Consider the following 16290-nt stretch of genomic DNA (forward strand, 5'->3'; position numbering starts at 1 on the left):
CTGACAGAGAAACGGATGTGTAATAAGCAGGTTTATAATAAGCTGTTAGAATGCACATTGTCTTTTTGTGAGGCCTTTACTGTCAATTTTCTCGGTGCATTTATAAAAGAACTCTAATAAATCCAAGCACATTCTCACACCAACTATATTGCGAAGTTAACTGCATATGTCTGGAAGCTGACACATCTGAAACCTGGAAAGGACTAATTGTGAATTGATGCAGCATTAAGGTAATTTGAAGTAAGGTCAGAAAGGACCACTGAATTTGAAAACTTTGTCACTCACCCCTCTGGTGAATGTGAAGGAAAGAAATTTCAGCAAGAAACGCAGTTGGGAAGGTAGGTCCCAGAGCTGCAAGTCACTACGTCACTAGAGAGGGGAAGGCAATGGCATAGTGGTAATGCCACTGGATTTATGATCCAGAGGACCAGGCTAATACTCTGGGGGTTTGGGTTCAAACTCCACCACAGCAACTGCTGGAATTTAAATTCAATAAAAACTATGAGGCTAGCTCAGTAACAGTAATGATGAAATGATCAGTTAATTGATGTAAAAACCCATGTGATTCACTAATGCCCTTTACAGAGATAAACCTCCTGTCCTTCTCTCCTATATGTAAGCCCAGATTCCCAATGTGGCTAATCCTTAATGCTCTCTGAAATGGCCTAGCAAGCTACTCCATAGAAAGGCAATCAAGGCCGAATAGGAAATGCTGGTCTTGCTAGCAACACCCACATCCCATTAAATAATTTTTTTCAAAACCGGCACTCCTCTCCCTCTCCTGTGTTTGACAGACAGTCCAACAGCCAGTACATCAAAAAAGAACCTATGTAACATAACTGCTTTGACAGCCGACGGTATCTCACACTACATCAAATGTAGTCACTACCATGAAAACATACCTTGCAGCAGATTCCTGATGCATCTGTACTTTCAATTTTCCAGCATAAAGTCAATTGAATGATGGACTTAGTGAGAACAATTCAGCCCCAAAGTGAGAACAGGCAGGGAATTCCACGTGGTCAGATTTACTATATGCCTTCTGGGTGTCTGAGAGTGCACAAATACATGTGGATTTCCCTGAGTTGACAAAAATTACATCTACATGGATATGATGAAAGGTTTAATATTTTAGGACAAAAGCTTCACATTTTCTAAACAGAGGGATTCTGCAGGAACCAACTTAAGCTAATCACACAATGCAGCTGGATATAATTCTTTTGTACATGCAATCTGCAAATCATTACAAGTTTTACAAAAGGAGGGCCAGCAGGAATGGTAATCTGTTCCTCAGCACAGCTACTGACCTGATTTGCTCATCCAGACAGATGGTGAAAAGCAGAGAAAAGGAAAGAAATTGAAGTTTAAGAATAATGTAGTGATTCTCTGAGGGTTATCAGCTTATCTGCAGAGGTATAAATGACTTCCATTTATCCAGGATAATGACTAGGTCATTGCTTGCTCAAATTAAATAAATTTGGTTTACTGCTCCCATTAATATGCCTTAAGGCTACATAATCAAAAACTCAGTTATAAACACATTGCGTCCTGGGAAAGCTTAAATTATATATTTAAGGGTTGTTAAATCTTAAGTATTTTAAAGTGATTAATTTAGTTACTCACAACTTTCCCTTTAATTACTAAATCTTACAATTAGCAACAGTCAGACTTGCTGAGAAAAGATAGAACTTTCCTACGCTAGGGCCAATTTGGAAACATTGAACCAATGAAACTGACGTGGGAGCAAGACTTTGAACTAAAAGAGTGGCATCCAAGACTTGTACTGAAACTGACTCCATACGCGGATTATGACTCATTTCCAACCTGAAGTGCAAATAACCAGTGCCAAGAAGTGTGCCACTGGAAAAGCACAGCAGGTCAGGCAGCATCCGAGGAGCAGGAGAGTCGACATTTCAGGAATGAAAATAACCAGGTGCTGCCACCTCCAACATATTCCTCTGGTCACAAATCTCTGCAAGTGCAGTTTCATCAATGGGCCCTCTTCCAACAATGCTGTAAAACACTAGGCAAGCATAATTTCCATCAAACTTCAAGCAAAAAGAATCAAAGAAACCCCAGGGCAAGATGCCTCAAACTATTGTCTCCAGCTAACTTACAATTCACAATAACTTGCAGCCATTTTCTAAAACACCTGCATTTATAGTTGTCTAGTTTAGCAGCTCAAAGGGGTCGCAGAAAAGTAACCTAATAAATCTGATGGGAGTCAAATGAGCAGGTTTTTGGGAACGTTTCCTAAGAGAAATGGAGAGGTTCAGGGAAGGAATACTAGAGTTTCCAGTCGAGATGGCTGAAGGTACAGCCACTAATGGCAGAATGAAGGAAGTGGAGAATGTACCAGAGATCAGAGTCGATAAACATAGAGTCTGTGTAAAGTTGTGCAAATGAAGGAGGTTACAGGGATAAGGAGATGCTAGGTCACTGAGGCTTTTGAACATGAGGATGGCATTTTTATAAATGAGGCATTGCTGGACCAGGATTCAGTATAGGTCAGTGAGTGCAGAGGTGGACAGGTAAACGGTGCTCAGTGCAGTTAGTGTATAGACAGCAGAGTTTTGGGTCACCTAAGTTCATAGAAGCTGACGAGGACAGTTTTTAAGATCCTATGTGACTTGTGCCGAAAACCTGTACAACTTGTATGGACCAGCGTACTGTGAAAAGGCAACTAAATTGAAGCCAGTATCCTGGCCTAAATCCAAATACTTTGCAAAATTACTCCTGCCATAATTATTTTGAAACATATCTCCACTTCTATTTTTGGTACAGATTAGCTAAGGTTCCAAAGCCTTCCTGCAGATTTCTGGAGCCTTTTGAAATAAACATTACAGACAAGCTCGTGAATTAATTAAGTAGAGGAAGTAGGCTGCAGCACTGGCTACAAACTCTTGCTGTGTGTGAGCATCTGATCATTTGCATTTTGCTGTATTCACTGAATCCGACATTGGTCCTGGATTATCAATACTGTGAAGTATCTATATTATTGCAAATATAAATCACTTCTATTTGGTTAATAGGCAGTGGAGACAAAACAGTAATTTTTTTTCCATCAATTAAGGGCAACCTGCATTTATATAGGTCTTTTCACATCCTCAGAGATAATCAACTCCAACTCCTCCTGTAAGTGCTCACCAATTATGGAAGACCTCATGCAGAGGTGGACATGTACATAAGCAATTATCCAATGAGTGCCTCCACTGGAAAATGCTTATGATTAACTTCTACAGTTAACAGGCAAAACTTCACATGAAAGACCTACACAAGTTTCACACATATTACTGTTGCCAATCCATTGCAGCGGGTAATGTAGCTTATAATGTTATTTCCGAGACTAGAGTCATGGAGTCATAGATATGTACAGCATGGAAACAGACCCTTCGGTCCAACCCATCCATGCCGACCAGATATCCCAACCCAATCTAGTCCCACCTGTCAACACCTGGCCCATGTCCCTCCAAACCCTTCCTATTCATATACCCATCCAGATACCTTTTAAATGTTGCAATTGTACCAGCCTCCACCACTTCCTCTGGAAGCTCATTCCATACACGTACCACCCTCTGTGTGAAAAAGTTGCCCCTTAGGACTCCCCTCTCACCCTAAACCTATGCCCTCTAGTTCTGGACTCCCCCACCCCAGTCTTTTTGGCTCTCCATTTCCGACAAGCTAGTGGATTTATTAAAGAGATTCCTTTGAGAGAGCATGGTAAAACGGGATGAGTTGATTTAATCAATACATTTTGTTATGCACTTTGAGATATACAAAAATAATAATTTGAGATAAGACACATAGCGAGAGTAGCAGACTTGTGAATAACAAGTGACTCTGCTTTCCAAAGCTCATCACCTCATACCTGGGCCAGTTGTAGGTTCATTGGGAGTGAATAATTGGGGTGATTATACAATCATCATTAAGTTTAATCAGATGACAAGCAGGATGCTATAAATTAGTGGAACCTTGGTATAAGGGACAGTGGATAAGTGATAATGTCACTTGTTGCGTTTTCCTGATGAAGAGTTTTTGCCCGAAACGTCGATCTTCCTGCTCCTTGGATGCTGCCTGACCTGCTGTCCTTTTCCAGCACCACGCTAATCTTGACTGTAATCTCCAGCATCTGCAGTATCCACCTCCGTCAAGTTTCCCAAAGGCCTAGTCTAATGGTCTGGGAGCAAATGTTCAATTCCGACCAGGGCAGCTGGTGGAATTTAAATTCAATTGATAAATCAGGAATATGGATTCTAATGTCCTCACTTGGTCTGACCTACATCCAACTCCAGACAAAATGATTTTTGCTCTCTGAAAGGGCCAAGCAATCCATTCAATTCAAGGAAATGAGAGATAGGCCACAAATCCTGCCTTTGCCCATGAAAGAATAAAGCATGAGGAATCTTTTTTTCACTCACATGATAGTTTATTCTCAGTAGGTCAAAGAAACAGACAACACAGAACCTAAACAAGCTTGAAACTAAACCTGGGTGCAACAACTCAACTCTACAGATGGCTATATTAAGCTCCTGTGAAATGAGTTATTCTGCTAATTTCAGTCACGCTCCTTGCTGTGAAATTATTCTCTATTTTAGGAAGGCTGTGAACAATATGGCGTAATAAATAAGGGTCCCATTTCAACAGCTGCAAGTGACCATGTAAACTGTAACCAGTAATGCAAAAAACTCTTCAGAAAAGTTTCAAAACAAAGTCTAGGCCCAAATGGTTCTCAACACCCCGCAATATAGCCATGCCTATGGCTAAACTTATTCTTTGCTGAATAAAAGCTGTTATCTGAAATGCAGCTCCAACAAACTGCTTGAACAGAAAGACTATATTCAGTCAGATGAGCTAGAAATAAGTCGGCAATCTTTTGTCACGTCTAAACTCGGACAAGGACCAGAGGTAGGATGATGAACATCAGTGAAAACTTTAAAAATTGCAGTCAGGCAAATCATTCCAACTACTGTGCAGTCTTGACATTCCTCCACTGAAAGGAGTGCATTCATTTCCATACAGTCACAATGGTTTTTCTGGCTCTCGCCTGGTTGGCAGCATTCTCACTTTAGATTTTGCAGCCTTATATGCAGAGCTCCTAGCTCCAACTCTTAATGCAGATTGCTGTTTTTGTAGCTGTTTCTAAATATTGGTGAGTCATTCCCCTAACTGCAAGTCATAGGCGGGGACATTTATTTGCTGCTGTTTCTTTGTGCTGCTGAGGGCTGGCAGTCAGTTCCTCTCCACACTGGAGAGTTCCAACCTTAACCCTCCTACCTCTGCACTGGAGACAAAACGTTTGAGTCCATGATGGGGACATTGAGCTCCAGGCTTTCCTCTGCACTGTGGACATGGAACACCAGTTCTCTTCCATATTAGGAACATGACCCTAAACTTCCTTCTGCACTGGGGAGATGGAGCTCAGGGCCTCCATGCCCAGTTATAAAACCATCACCTTTTGTCACTGCTGGGGAGATGGAGCTCAGGGCCTCCATGCCCAGTCATAAAACCATCACCTTCTTTCACTGCTGGGGAGATGTAGCTGTAAAGTCCCCTTCACGCTGAGGAAGATGAATTTCATTTTTAAGAACCTGGTAATCACCCAGCCCAGTGACTCAGTGAAACCTCTCTCCTTTCATTGTGTACTGGCTAAGAAATAACCACAGAAACAGACACGTGAAGGAAGGATGTTGAGAGAAGAGAATCGGGTTCCATCTTGAATTAAGCAGTAAGGAAAAGAACAGGGGAATTGTATGGGGGGGGAGGGGGGAGCAGCAAAAGCAAGCACCTCTGGCTGTTATATGGAATTTTATTTGTTTGCAGGAGTCATACAGAGATGAGACCAGGAAATTCTCTCATTGCCCACTGCCAGAGGTCACTCTCAAGGTGGTTCTGCCTCTACCAAGAAAGAATGCGAAACCTTACATTGACAATGTCCTCTCTACATTTTTGGAATACCTTAAGTGTAGCTTCAGAAATGATTCTGTCGTGCCGCTATTGCTATTCTATGGAAATTCATTTGTACACAGTAAAGGCGGTCAAACAGCAGGGTGGGTTTGCGGAGGTGCTATTAACAGCTTTGGTACCATCAGTTAGGTAGATAAAGATTGGTGAAAAGCAGGAGAACTTGTCCACAAACAAGGTAATGAGCACCACAAGGTCTTCAAGTGACGCAAATTCAATATATAAATTATGATAATCATATAATCAATATATGATTATCTCAACACTTTGAGGTGACAAGTAAAACAAATTTTGCATTTCCTCTGCACAAGAAAAACGACCTGAGCATGGTGGATTTTGGTGTCAAGATATAGGCCTGGCTCCACTTCAAGACCTATGACATCCGCGACGTTGACTCCAATGCAAACTGCTTCAAGTTGCAACTGGGGTGGGCCATCGGGTATAAACTCTGACCTCCTTTTTGCCCACTTGAGATATGCTTCAGAGTGCAGCCCATGAGAAGCTCACTGCAAAATGCTGGATTAACTGCCTTTAGTTCAAGTTGTGACAAAAACATGATTGGACTGTCTAGCCTCAATAAACATTTATAGTATTTATGACACAATCAGAATAGTGAAGGGAGGCCCAATTAACGTAGTGATGTTTTCTTACTTGTTTTTTCCTTTGGGATCTCCGTCGGGGTTAGAGGTGTATGTTCAGGTTCAACTGTGACTGGTGTGCTACCTTCTTCAAAGTCAGCGCTCCCCTCTGTGAGAAAGAGCAGAATGTCCGTGAGCAATTAATACCACTCCAGATCTTTCTTAAGACTTTACAATGCAATTTGATAGACCGTCTACTTCTGGTATTTCAAAGCCAAAGGCAGTCAGGTTTCCTTATTATTTTAATTGTGATGTGCATACTAATTTAAGGAAGGGTGAAGACATTGCTGTGCTGTAGAACCTTGAATACCTGGGTTGAAATTACAGCCAGATGACGGAGAGAATTAACATTGGACTCCAAACATTAACGCCATTTCTGTCTCAACAGATACTTCCACACCTGCTGAGTTTCTTTCCAATATTGGACATCCAGCCCAGTGAACTAGATTGCATGTTCTCCTGCCCTGAATCCAAATGTTTTAGCTACTTTCGAACTAAACTGGTCACACTTCTGCAACAGGTCGGATTTGAACCCAGGCCTCCTGACTTAGAGTGTCTTGTCGGAAATATTTATCTTCAGAGGCAACATTCAGGGCAGGAGTTCAAAACATTTTCTTCAACAAATGACTAGTCTAATTTAACAGCAAATTCAAAATTCCCTATTCAAAAGTGTTCCATTAATCCACCTAGTTGGGATGCCATGTTGTAGCTGTACGGGACATTGGGTAACCCACTTTTGGAATCATGTATTCAATTATGGTCTCCCTGCTATAGGAAAGACGTTGTTAAACTTGAAAAGGTTCAGAAAGGATTTACAAGGATGTTGCCGGAAATGGAGGGTTTGAGCTAAAAGGAGAGGCTGAACAGGCTGGGGCGATTTTCCTGGAGTGTCAGAGATTGAGAGTGTCAGAGGTTTATAAAAACATAGGGTGAATAGCCAAGGTCTTTTCCCCAGGTAGAGATGTCCAAAACTAGAGGGCATAGGCTTAAGGTGAGAGGGGAAAGATTTAAAAGGAATCTGATAGGCAACTTGATCATGTAGAGGGATGCATGTGTATGGAACCAGTTACGAGAGGGAGTGGTGGAGGCTGGTACAATTACAACATATAAAAGGCATTCTGGATGGATATACAAATAGGAAGGGCATAGAGATATATGGGCCAAGTGCTGGCAAATGGTATTAGATCAGTTTAGGATATCTGGTTGGTGTGGATGAATTGGACCAAAGGGTCCAATTCTTTATGACTTTACCTATTGTATTAACCTACCCTTAAATCTGTATATGACTCACACCTCAGATCACAAAAGTGCTATGGTGCAGAGAAGGCCATTCAGTCCATCATGCTTGCACTGATTCTATTACCTAGTATCCCAAAGCCATACCCTTGCACACTATTTCTTTCCAAATAATTATCCAATGTCCTCTCAAATGCATCAGCTGAACATGCCTTCACCACAGCTCCAGGCAGCACATTCCGAAATTCTAACGATTCACTGCATGAATCTCACATCAATTTTGCTTGTTTGTACGTTCCTTTTAATCAACACCCTCTCGTTCTTTTTCCCTTTATGTGGAAACAGCTTTTCCTTATCTAGTGTCATAATTTTGAAAACCTCTATCAAATCTCTCCTCAGCCATCTCCTCTCCAAGCAGAGCAGTCCCAACTTCTTCAATCAATTCTAATAACTGAAGTTCCTTATTCCTGGAATCATTCTTGTATATTGCTTCTGCACTCTCTCCAATGCATTCACATCTTTCCTAGAATGTGACACCCACAACTCTGTACAGGTGTTTATAACCTGTGGACTTGTTTCATCAATAAAGCAAATTTTTTCAATGCTTCAAGCCGGGACCCTTCAGTGACAGAGTCAGAGGTTAGATCCCGGTTGATGTTTGGATTGGGTTTCTTGGAAAATAAATGCTAATTTTCAAAGTCCTACGGAAAAGATGGACTGGATCGGATCTCCAGGCCATGGTGAGCAGCCAGTGATAACCATTCCACTCTCATTACACCCTGCCCATTTCTGTGCCACTGAGCACAGTCCCAGCCCTCCCTGTGGCAATGAACAGAGCTCCTTCCTTCCACCTTGTCACTGGCCAGAAGCAAGCCCATGCTGGCAATGCAAGGAGTGATCACTGGGTAAGGATGGCATTGCTGCTCCCAATGGCCAGGGAGGAAGTCACAGTCTAAAGATAGGGGGAAGACCATTTCAGATAATCCCTATAGAGCAGCAAGAGACCAGTCAGCCCATCGAGTCTGCATTGACCCTACAAAGAATCCTTCCCCACATGGGGCTTTTACCACAGTCAATCCACCGAGCCTGCACATCTTTGGGAGGAAACCAGTGCACCCAAAGGAAACCCACACATGGGAAATCCCGACAGGGAGAAACCCTACAAACTCCACACAGACAGTCGCACAAGGCTAGAATCAAACCCGGGTCCCAGTGCTGTGAAGCAGCAGTGCTAACCACTGAGCCACCGTGCCAACTGGGATAAGGAGGAATTTCTTCACCCTAAAATTGGTGAGCCGGTGAAATTCTCAGTCACAGAAAGTTGTTGAGACGAAAACATTGAATGGTTTTAAGGAAGAGTTTGGTGTGGTTCTTAAAGGGATCAAAGGGTACGGGGCAAAGTGGGAACAGGGTACTGAGTTGAATGACCAGCTGTGATTATAATGAATGGCAGAGAAGGCTCCAAGGGTCAAATGGCTACTCCTGCTCCTGTAATTTTCTATGAATCGTAGCTGCCATAGCCCTACGGTTAAAAAAAAAGACACATCTTAATAGCGATTTGAATATTTATAATGACCAGCTCATGGAGAGTACAGATTAAAGGTCAGCCCAACAAGTAGTCTAAATCTTCGAGATATTGATTGGGGAAATTAATCATTCTTTTCTGAGTACTAATGCACTAGCAACAGAATCAGCTATTCAAATTTCATTCTAGCTTTCCATTAGGTTCCTCCATCCTCTTACCAGCTGATGTTACAAAGTCCTCATCATCTGTTTCCAAGGGGAACCTCCGCCGTCGAAGGTGACTCTGGTCCAGCTCAGAGTCCTCTGGGATTGGAACTTCATCTAAAACCTTTGACGCATGTATAATCTGGAAAGACAAGACATGGAAAAGATTTTTACTTGCCAATTCCAACATAATAAATTCACATCTAGAAGGAACGTCTTGTCACTGAGGTGCTGGGAGGTTAGGTTTTCCAAGTGGAACTTGCTCCATTAATTGACTCAAGACTCTCAGCACAGTTTTAGCTACATCACATACAAGTACCAATTAATTAATGTCAAAAATGACATCGTTACCTACTTTTTAACTAAACCATTTGATTGGTGGTTGAAGGGGAGGTTAGCAGCCATTACATACAACAGTATAACTCGAAGAATGGTAGAGAAGTGAAGGGACGACCGGGTTTTTCAGGACAGTGAGAGGGTATGAGAAGGCAAAAGACAGAAAATCTGTTCCTTCCAGTGAATCGATAATCAGAGGGCGGAGACTCAAAAACATTTGCAAAAGATTTGCAGTGGACACAACCTGTCTTTTTCTCCAAGCTATCGGGATCTGGGATGTTCCACCTGAATTGAAGTCGATTCTGTAAATGACTCTGGGAGTAGAGGTGGATAGGTATTTCAGAACGAGGAACATGCAGGGTTAAGGTCAAAATAAAAACAATGGCTGGTATTATACACAATGTTTTTTCAAAGACCAGTAGAGGCACAATGGGCTGAACAGCATGCTTCTGTGCTGTATGATTTCTCACAGGCAGTCACATAGTGCTAACATCACTGGACTAGTGTTTCAGGGCTGCACTAATGCAACAGACACATGAGCTAAATTCACACTATAGCACTTTGAGGAATTCAGATTCAATTAACCTGTAAATGCATAATAAAATACAAATCTTGTTTATCAAGATCAGGAAGCTACCAAATGGTCATAATCAGATCAGAAATGATCAATGCAAAGAGGGCTCAATGGACCCTTCCTAAAGTGTGCTCAGGTGTACATGTACTCGGGTGAACGCATGTATGAGTCTAACTACAGGTTATTTCTATAACACACCCTCTCCAGGAGATAACAAACACTAACAACATCATCACAGTTCATCAACTTTAATTGTAGTTTTTAACCATTGTACAAATATTCCTGGCCACCACTTTCGTCCACATCACCTGGAATATGTTCAGCCAGAGTTGGTAACTCAACCTACAATCCTAAAATGAATCTGTGCTCCTGTAATTCTGACTTCTTTATCTCCAATTTTAATTGCTCTAAAATTGGTGCTCATGATTTCAGCTGCCTGAGCCCTAGACCTTCCTATCTCAATTTCCTCTCCTATGTGGGATGACCCTCAAAAACCCATCTCATTGACCTAGCTTCAGGTCATTGGGCTTAAGTTCTTATGCGGCTTGGCATTGTGCATTGTTCTATAACACTCCTGTGAATCTCCTTGGGACTTATGTTTTATTCACTGATGGGGTGTAGGCTTCCCTGGCTGGACCAGTAGTTAATGCCCATTACTAATCCATTTAACTTGCACATGTTTGGACTGTGGGAAGAAACCGGAATACCTGGCAAAAACCCATGCAGACACAGGGGGAATGTGCAAACTCCACACAGGTTGCAGTCGATCTTGGGTCCCCGGCACTGAGAGGCAGCAGTGCTAATAACTGTGCCACCACACCACCCTCCAACTCTTGGTGAATGTCCAGTTCAGTCACAATCTTGGTGTATGACAGTAAACCACTTATGAGAGATGTACAATACTGGCATCCACCATATGTATGCTGATTCCAAGTAAAGACTGACCCTCAAAATGAATTAAAATTCCTAAACTTTACTATTCCAAACAAAGAGAGATTAAGATTACAGAAATTCATTTCTGCAGCTTTTTAAAGTGGCAGTGAATCAGATGCTGCCAGATCTCGTCACCAGCTGAAGCAATGTTCAAAACCAGCACAACCACAACCTGTACTCTGTGCAAGAATACCCAGCGATACAGAGGAAATTCTTCATTTTTTTAAAAAAAAAAGTGTTTTAAGGAAGGGATGCAAGAATCATTTTTAAATAACACAAATAGACTAGAAAATTGAAAAGCTAAATGCTCCAGGTGCTGGAAATCTGTTAAGGAGAGAGAGAGAGACAGACATCTCCAGAAAGTCAAGTGTACCTCAAGCATTCTGTTTACAAAGCTACAGGGAATCAGAGATAGAGGCCCTGAAGTCGTTTGAAAATGAGCAAGTGGAGCTGCACTTGTTTAGATCAACCAAGCTCCCATGTGGGATGGGCAAACAGCCCTCAGTGAAGGATGGCATGGAAGCAGCTGATTGCTGATTGAGATGGGACCTTCCAATAGAAAGAGTTCAGATTTCCAGAGGAGGAGACATTGGAGGGATAAAGTTTTTGTCATCTCCAGAAAGTTTTCATCCAAAAGGTGTGTGAGAGGGAGCAAAGCAAAATGAAAGTACTCTTCACTGAAGTGGAAAATACCTGTCTGAAATGAGAAAAATGGTCTGAATGGTGCATTTATTACATATAGAGAAGCAAGCACTTAATTCACAGAGACTAAGCAATAGTTCAGAGCCTCTAAGATTCTACAAAATTAATAATTAAAGAACGAGCCTAATCTCAGTGAATTCTCACTTCAGCTCTGTGGTTGAGCGCAAGTGGAGAACTATTCAGAGGATTAACCAGCTGCAAATGAAGGGAGTTTCGAAGATTAGTATCATCCACCTAGTTGGCTATAAATTGCTTTGGGACATACTCAGGACATGAAAGGGACAAAGAAAATGCAAGTCTGTCCTTTCTTTACCTATCAGTTTTGCTACTAAGAACTTCAGTTATCCACTGCAACATTGCAGACGCAGTGAATGACTGTTTAAGGAGACAAAACAGAAACGACGAGATGAAACTCTGCAAAGTATCCCAGACCTGGTTGACGGGCACTGAACTGGTTACCTAACAGGAAATACTCCCAAGTCAAATCCATGGTGCAGTTTTATTTTGCATTAACTCTACATTGAATAATCAGACAGATAGACCAAATAAGAGAAGACCACGTGACCAGTCAAACCCTAACCTATCAACAAGCTTTTGGCAATGCACCCTGCCACTGAACCTCACAGAGTGACAGAATCACGTGAATTGAAAGGTGTCGCATGAGATGCGGCAAGCTATGTGCAAAACGGTTAGGATTCACTACATTACTGACCGCTGAGTAGGCCTGAATTTTGGCATTTGTTCCAATCTACCAGTCTTGGTAAGCCTCAACTGTTTTATCCCTGACATAGTCACTATCACAGGGTCCTAAGATGCTGGCACAATGTGGACCTGCTTTCATTGGCCCTCACGCTTGATGCTTCTTGCAAAGACATGATGTGACTACAGGGGATGAAGTGGGGGATGTGCTTCAAGGTGGGTGTAGTGAAAGATTGGAACTGCAGGAGAAGGGAGGAATGGAGGGAAGGAGTTGAGTAAGTGAGGGAGAGAGCACAAGTGAGAGCGAGAGGATAGGTTGGGTAGGTGGGTGGATGAGTGAGTGTAGAGTTAGCATTTATTTCACATGTTCCAGCCAACCAGAAGCCAACTGAAGCAGGCAGCCTCCTCCTGCCTGAGGGTTTTTCATGTCCGTTGTCAACCCTCTGCTATGCCACTCTCATTTTTGATCCAAATTTCTACTGTTTAGCTATAAATAATGTCAAATGGAGTGAACTTCATGAAAATAAAGCCAGAAATGCATGAGTAGAAATAGGGGTCAAATACTTTTGTACAAAGTGATCCAATTTTCTCTCTTGAAAACTGCCCAAGGGCAATCCCACAGGAGATGGCCTGTTTAAACACAGTTCATCACAGCTGGGTAACTTAAACCTTCAAGCCAGAACCATCTGGCCTCGTTTTAACAAAGCAAAACCCCTCATATCTATTCTCCAACGATGAAGTCTAACAGCTGTCCCAGCCCTTGTTGGCAAATGATTTTGCACGAAGCATTGCAAAGACCCAACACGTGTGTAATCAACTGAAAGCCAGAATTAAAGGCAAATAGTCCCAATGTGAAAGGTCTCATTCTTCACAGAGATATACAACTCCTTTCCCTGAATCTTTCATCAATGAAGGGGAATTATCAACGGACTTTAACTGCATTGTTAAGTATGTTGTATCCTACACACCCAACTCAAAGCAATTGTGCTGCCTTCACAAAGAGGCAAGCTAATGGGCAATTTATTTAGAGTGATGTCCAAAAAATCTTTTTTTTTTTAAAAACAGAGTGAACATTCTACTCATTTTCAAAGTGTGGAACCCCACCCACATGGAAGTCACATCAGCTTCACCTACTGATTATAGACTAGATTTCCTACATATGGAAACAGGCCCTTCAGGCCAACAAGTCCACACCAACCCTCTGAAGAGTAACTAATGCACCTAACACTATGGACAATTTAGCACGGCCAGTTCACCTGACCTGCACATCTTTGGATTGTGGAAGGAAACCGTAGCAAACCCGTAGGAAACCCACGCAGACGCGGGAAGAATGTGCAAACTCCACACAGACAGTCGCCAGAGGTTGGAATCAAACCCGGCTCCCTAGTGCTATGAGGCAGCAGTGGTAACCACTGAGCCACCATGCCAACCATTGATGCTTCTGAATGGGGGACAAGAAAGGAAGGCAATTTTGCATACTCAGAATATCAGTGTGAATGTGATTAGTGTGCAGACTGGAAATAAAGAAATGCTATAGAAAAGATCAATGAACCATAACTGATTAAGAGTAAAGAACAGAGTCCAATGTGAGAGCAGAGGGCAAAACAGCCGAGGCCTTCATTCAAAACAATGACATTCTCTGCTGGAAGTGTGGATGGGTAATTGGTTTTGTGGACAGCCTGATGTCAATTGATCCAAACGTGAAAATACACATTTGGAAGGCTCTAGAAGGTTGACCAATGAGAAAGGTCATGAAGGGAAAGCACAGAATTAAAGAAACCAAAGAATGTTAGAAATAAAGCAAAAGGAAAAAGTATTAAGAAAGGTAGCTTTGTTGGGAAAAGCAGGAAGTCCAGCTCCATACAAGAACAAGTTTAGGCAGCTACAAAACTTAAAAATTAGTCATTAAGGACGAACAAAAACTTTTGACAGATCATTTCAAACTTAAAGCACCTACGAGGAAAAACAATAGGGGTTTGAATAAAGAGTTTACTGACCAAGCATGTGAGGTGGACAATGAGGAATGGGTTTAAGACATAAAAACAGTCAGTAAACATGTCAAAACAAGGTCATGAGGTGATGAATACGTGACCAAACTTTAGAGGATATCAACACTTAATGTCATCACCCGAGTCAGTACAAGGGCAGCTTCGTTATCGCTATTCTGGAATTGTGAACAAAAGATTAAGAAGTTCATCACAAGCACAGCAGGAATGTGGGGAGGAAATATTCATCAGCAGGAGTTTGATTCACATACTTAGTGGGCAAAAACTGTATAAATACTAAAGATTGAGTGTGCCATTTGCGGAGTAGTCTGAGAGAGCTCATGGTTGGTAAGTGCTACTACCGCTACTCTGCTGAGGTTTTAGAACCTCTGCTTAGACTAGGGCTTGGTGTCTCGTTACTCCGTAACTGTGATATTGTAGTAAATGTTTAAATAAATGTGCTAAACCTTTACTGGACTGCTTGTAAGAATTTTATTCCAGGCAACTGAACAATCTCAGGGAAAGAACCAGGGAAGGTCGAGTCCTCCCCTTACCCACTGAAGCTCCTGGGGAGGTTTTGACACTAATACCTGACAACTCATACTTTCTGTTACTCTTACATGAAATGAGCACATCACTGACAAGGTTAGTATTTATTGACCATCTCCAGTACCCAAGAAGATGGTGGTGAGCTGTCTTCATGAAACTATTGGGGTGTCTGTGGTGTAGGGGTAGTCTTGGTATATATATATATATATATATATATAGAGAGAGAGAGAGAGAGATCCAGAATTTTAACCAGGAGACAGTGAAGGAATGGCGATATAGCTCTAAATCAGGGTTATGAGTGAGTTGGTAGAGAACCTGAAAAGTGCTGTCTTTGTCCTTCTAGGTGGAAAGTGCTGTCAAAGCAGCCTTGATGAGTTACTACAGTGCCTCTCTTAGCTGCTGGTAGAGGGAGTGAATGTTTAGAGTAACAGATAAGGCAACAATCAATCAAATTACTTTGGCCCAAAGTAATTTGACCTTCTTCACTGCTGTTGGAGTTCAATTTTGACAGGCAATTTCTTGATTCTTCACACTCTTGATTTGCTCCTTGTAGATGGTGAACAGGTTTTGAGGCTCAGGTGGTGAGTTCTTGCTACAGAATTCCAAATTTTACCTACTCTAGTAACCACAGTCTTTCTATAACAAATCCAGTTCTTTTTTGTGATCAACAGTAATGCCTAGGATATTGGCAGTGAGGGATGCAATTATGGTAATGCCATCAAATACCACAGAGAAATGAAGGAATCTCTCTCTTGTTGAAAGTGATCATTGTCTGGCATTTGTGTGACACAAATGTCACTTACCTCTTGTCAGTCCAAGCCTGGGTATGGTCCAGATCATCCTGAATATTGATACAGAGTCAGTATCTGAAAAATTGTGAATTCTGTTGAACATCATGCATTTATCAGCAAACGTTCCCACATCTGACCTTCAGATGGATAGGTGGTCA

The 16290-nt window shown here is 41.9% G+C and overlaps 1 protein-coding gene across 1 annotated transcript in view; it reads right to left on the minus strand.

Annotated features, from left to right (window-relative positions):
- Positions 1–16290, minus strand: part of hspg2 (heparan sulfate proteoglycan 2) — a 522026-nt gene that overhangs the window by 381678 nt on the left and 124058 nt on the right. Inside the window, exons 2-3 of the mRNA XM_043675530.1 lie at positions 9579–9705; positions 6613–6708 (exon numbers count right to left, since the gene is read on the minus strand). Coding sequence (XP_043531465.1) covers positions 6613–6708; positions 9579–9705 — 223 coding nt within the window. The remainder of the gene's footprint in view (positions 1–6612; positions 6709–9578; positions 9706–16290) is intronic.

The sequence above is a fragment of the Chiloscyllium plagiosum genome, chromosome 34 (genome assembly GCF_004010195.1).
Source record: "Chiloscyllium plagiosum isolate BGI_BamShark_2017 chromosome 34, ASM401019v2, whole genome shotgun sequence".
Lineage (NCBI taxonomy): Eukaryota > Metazoa > Chordata > Chondrichthyes > Orectolobiformes > Hemiscylliidae > Chiloscyllium > Chiloscyllium plagiosum.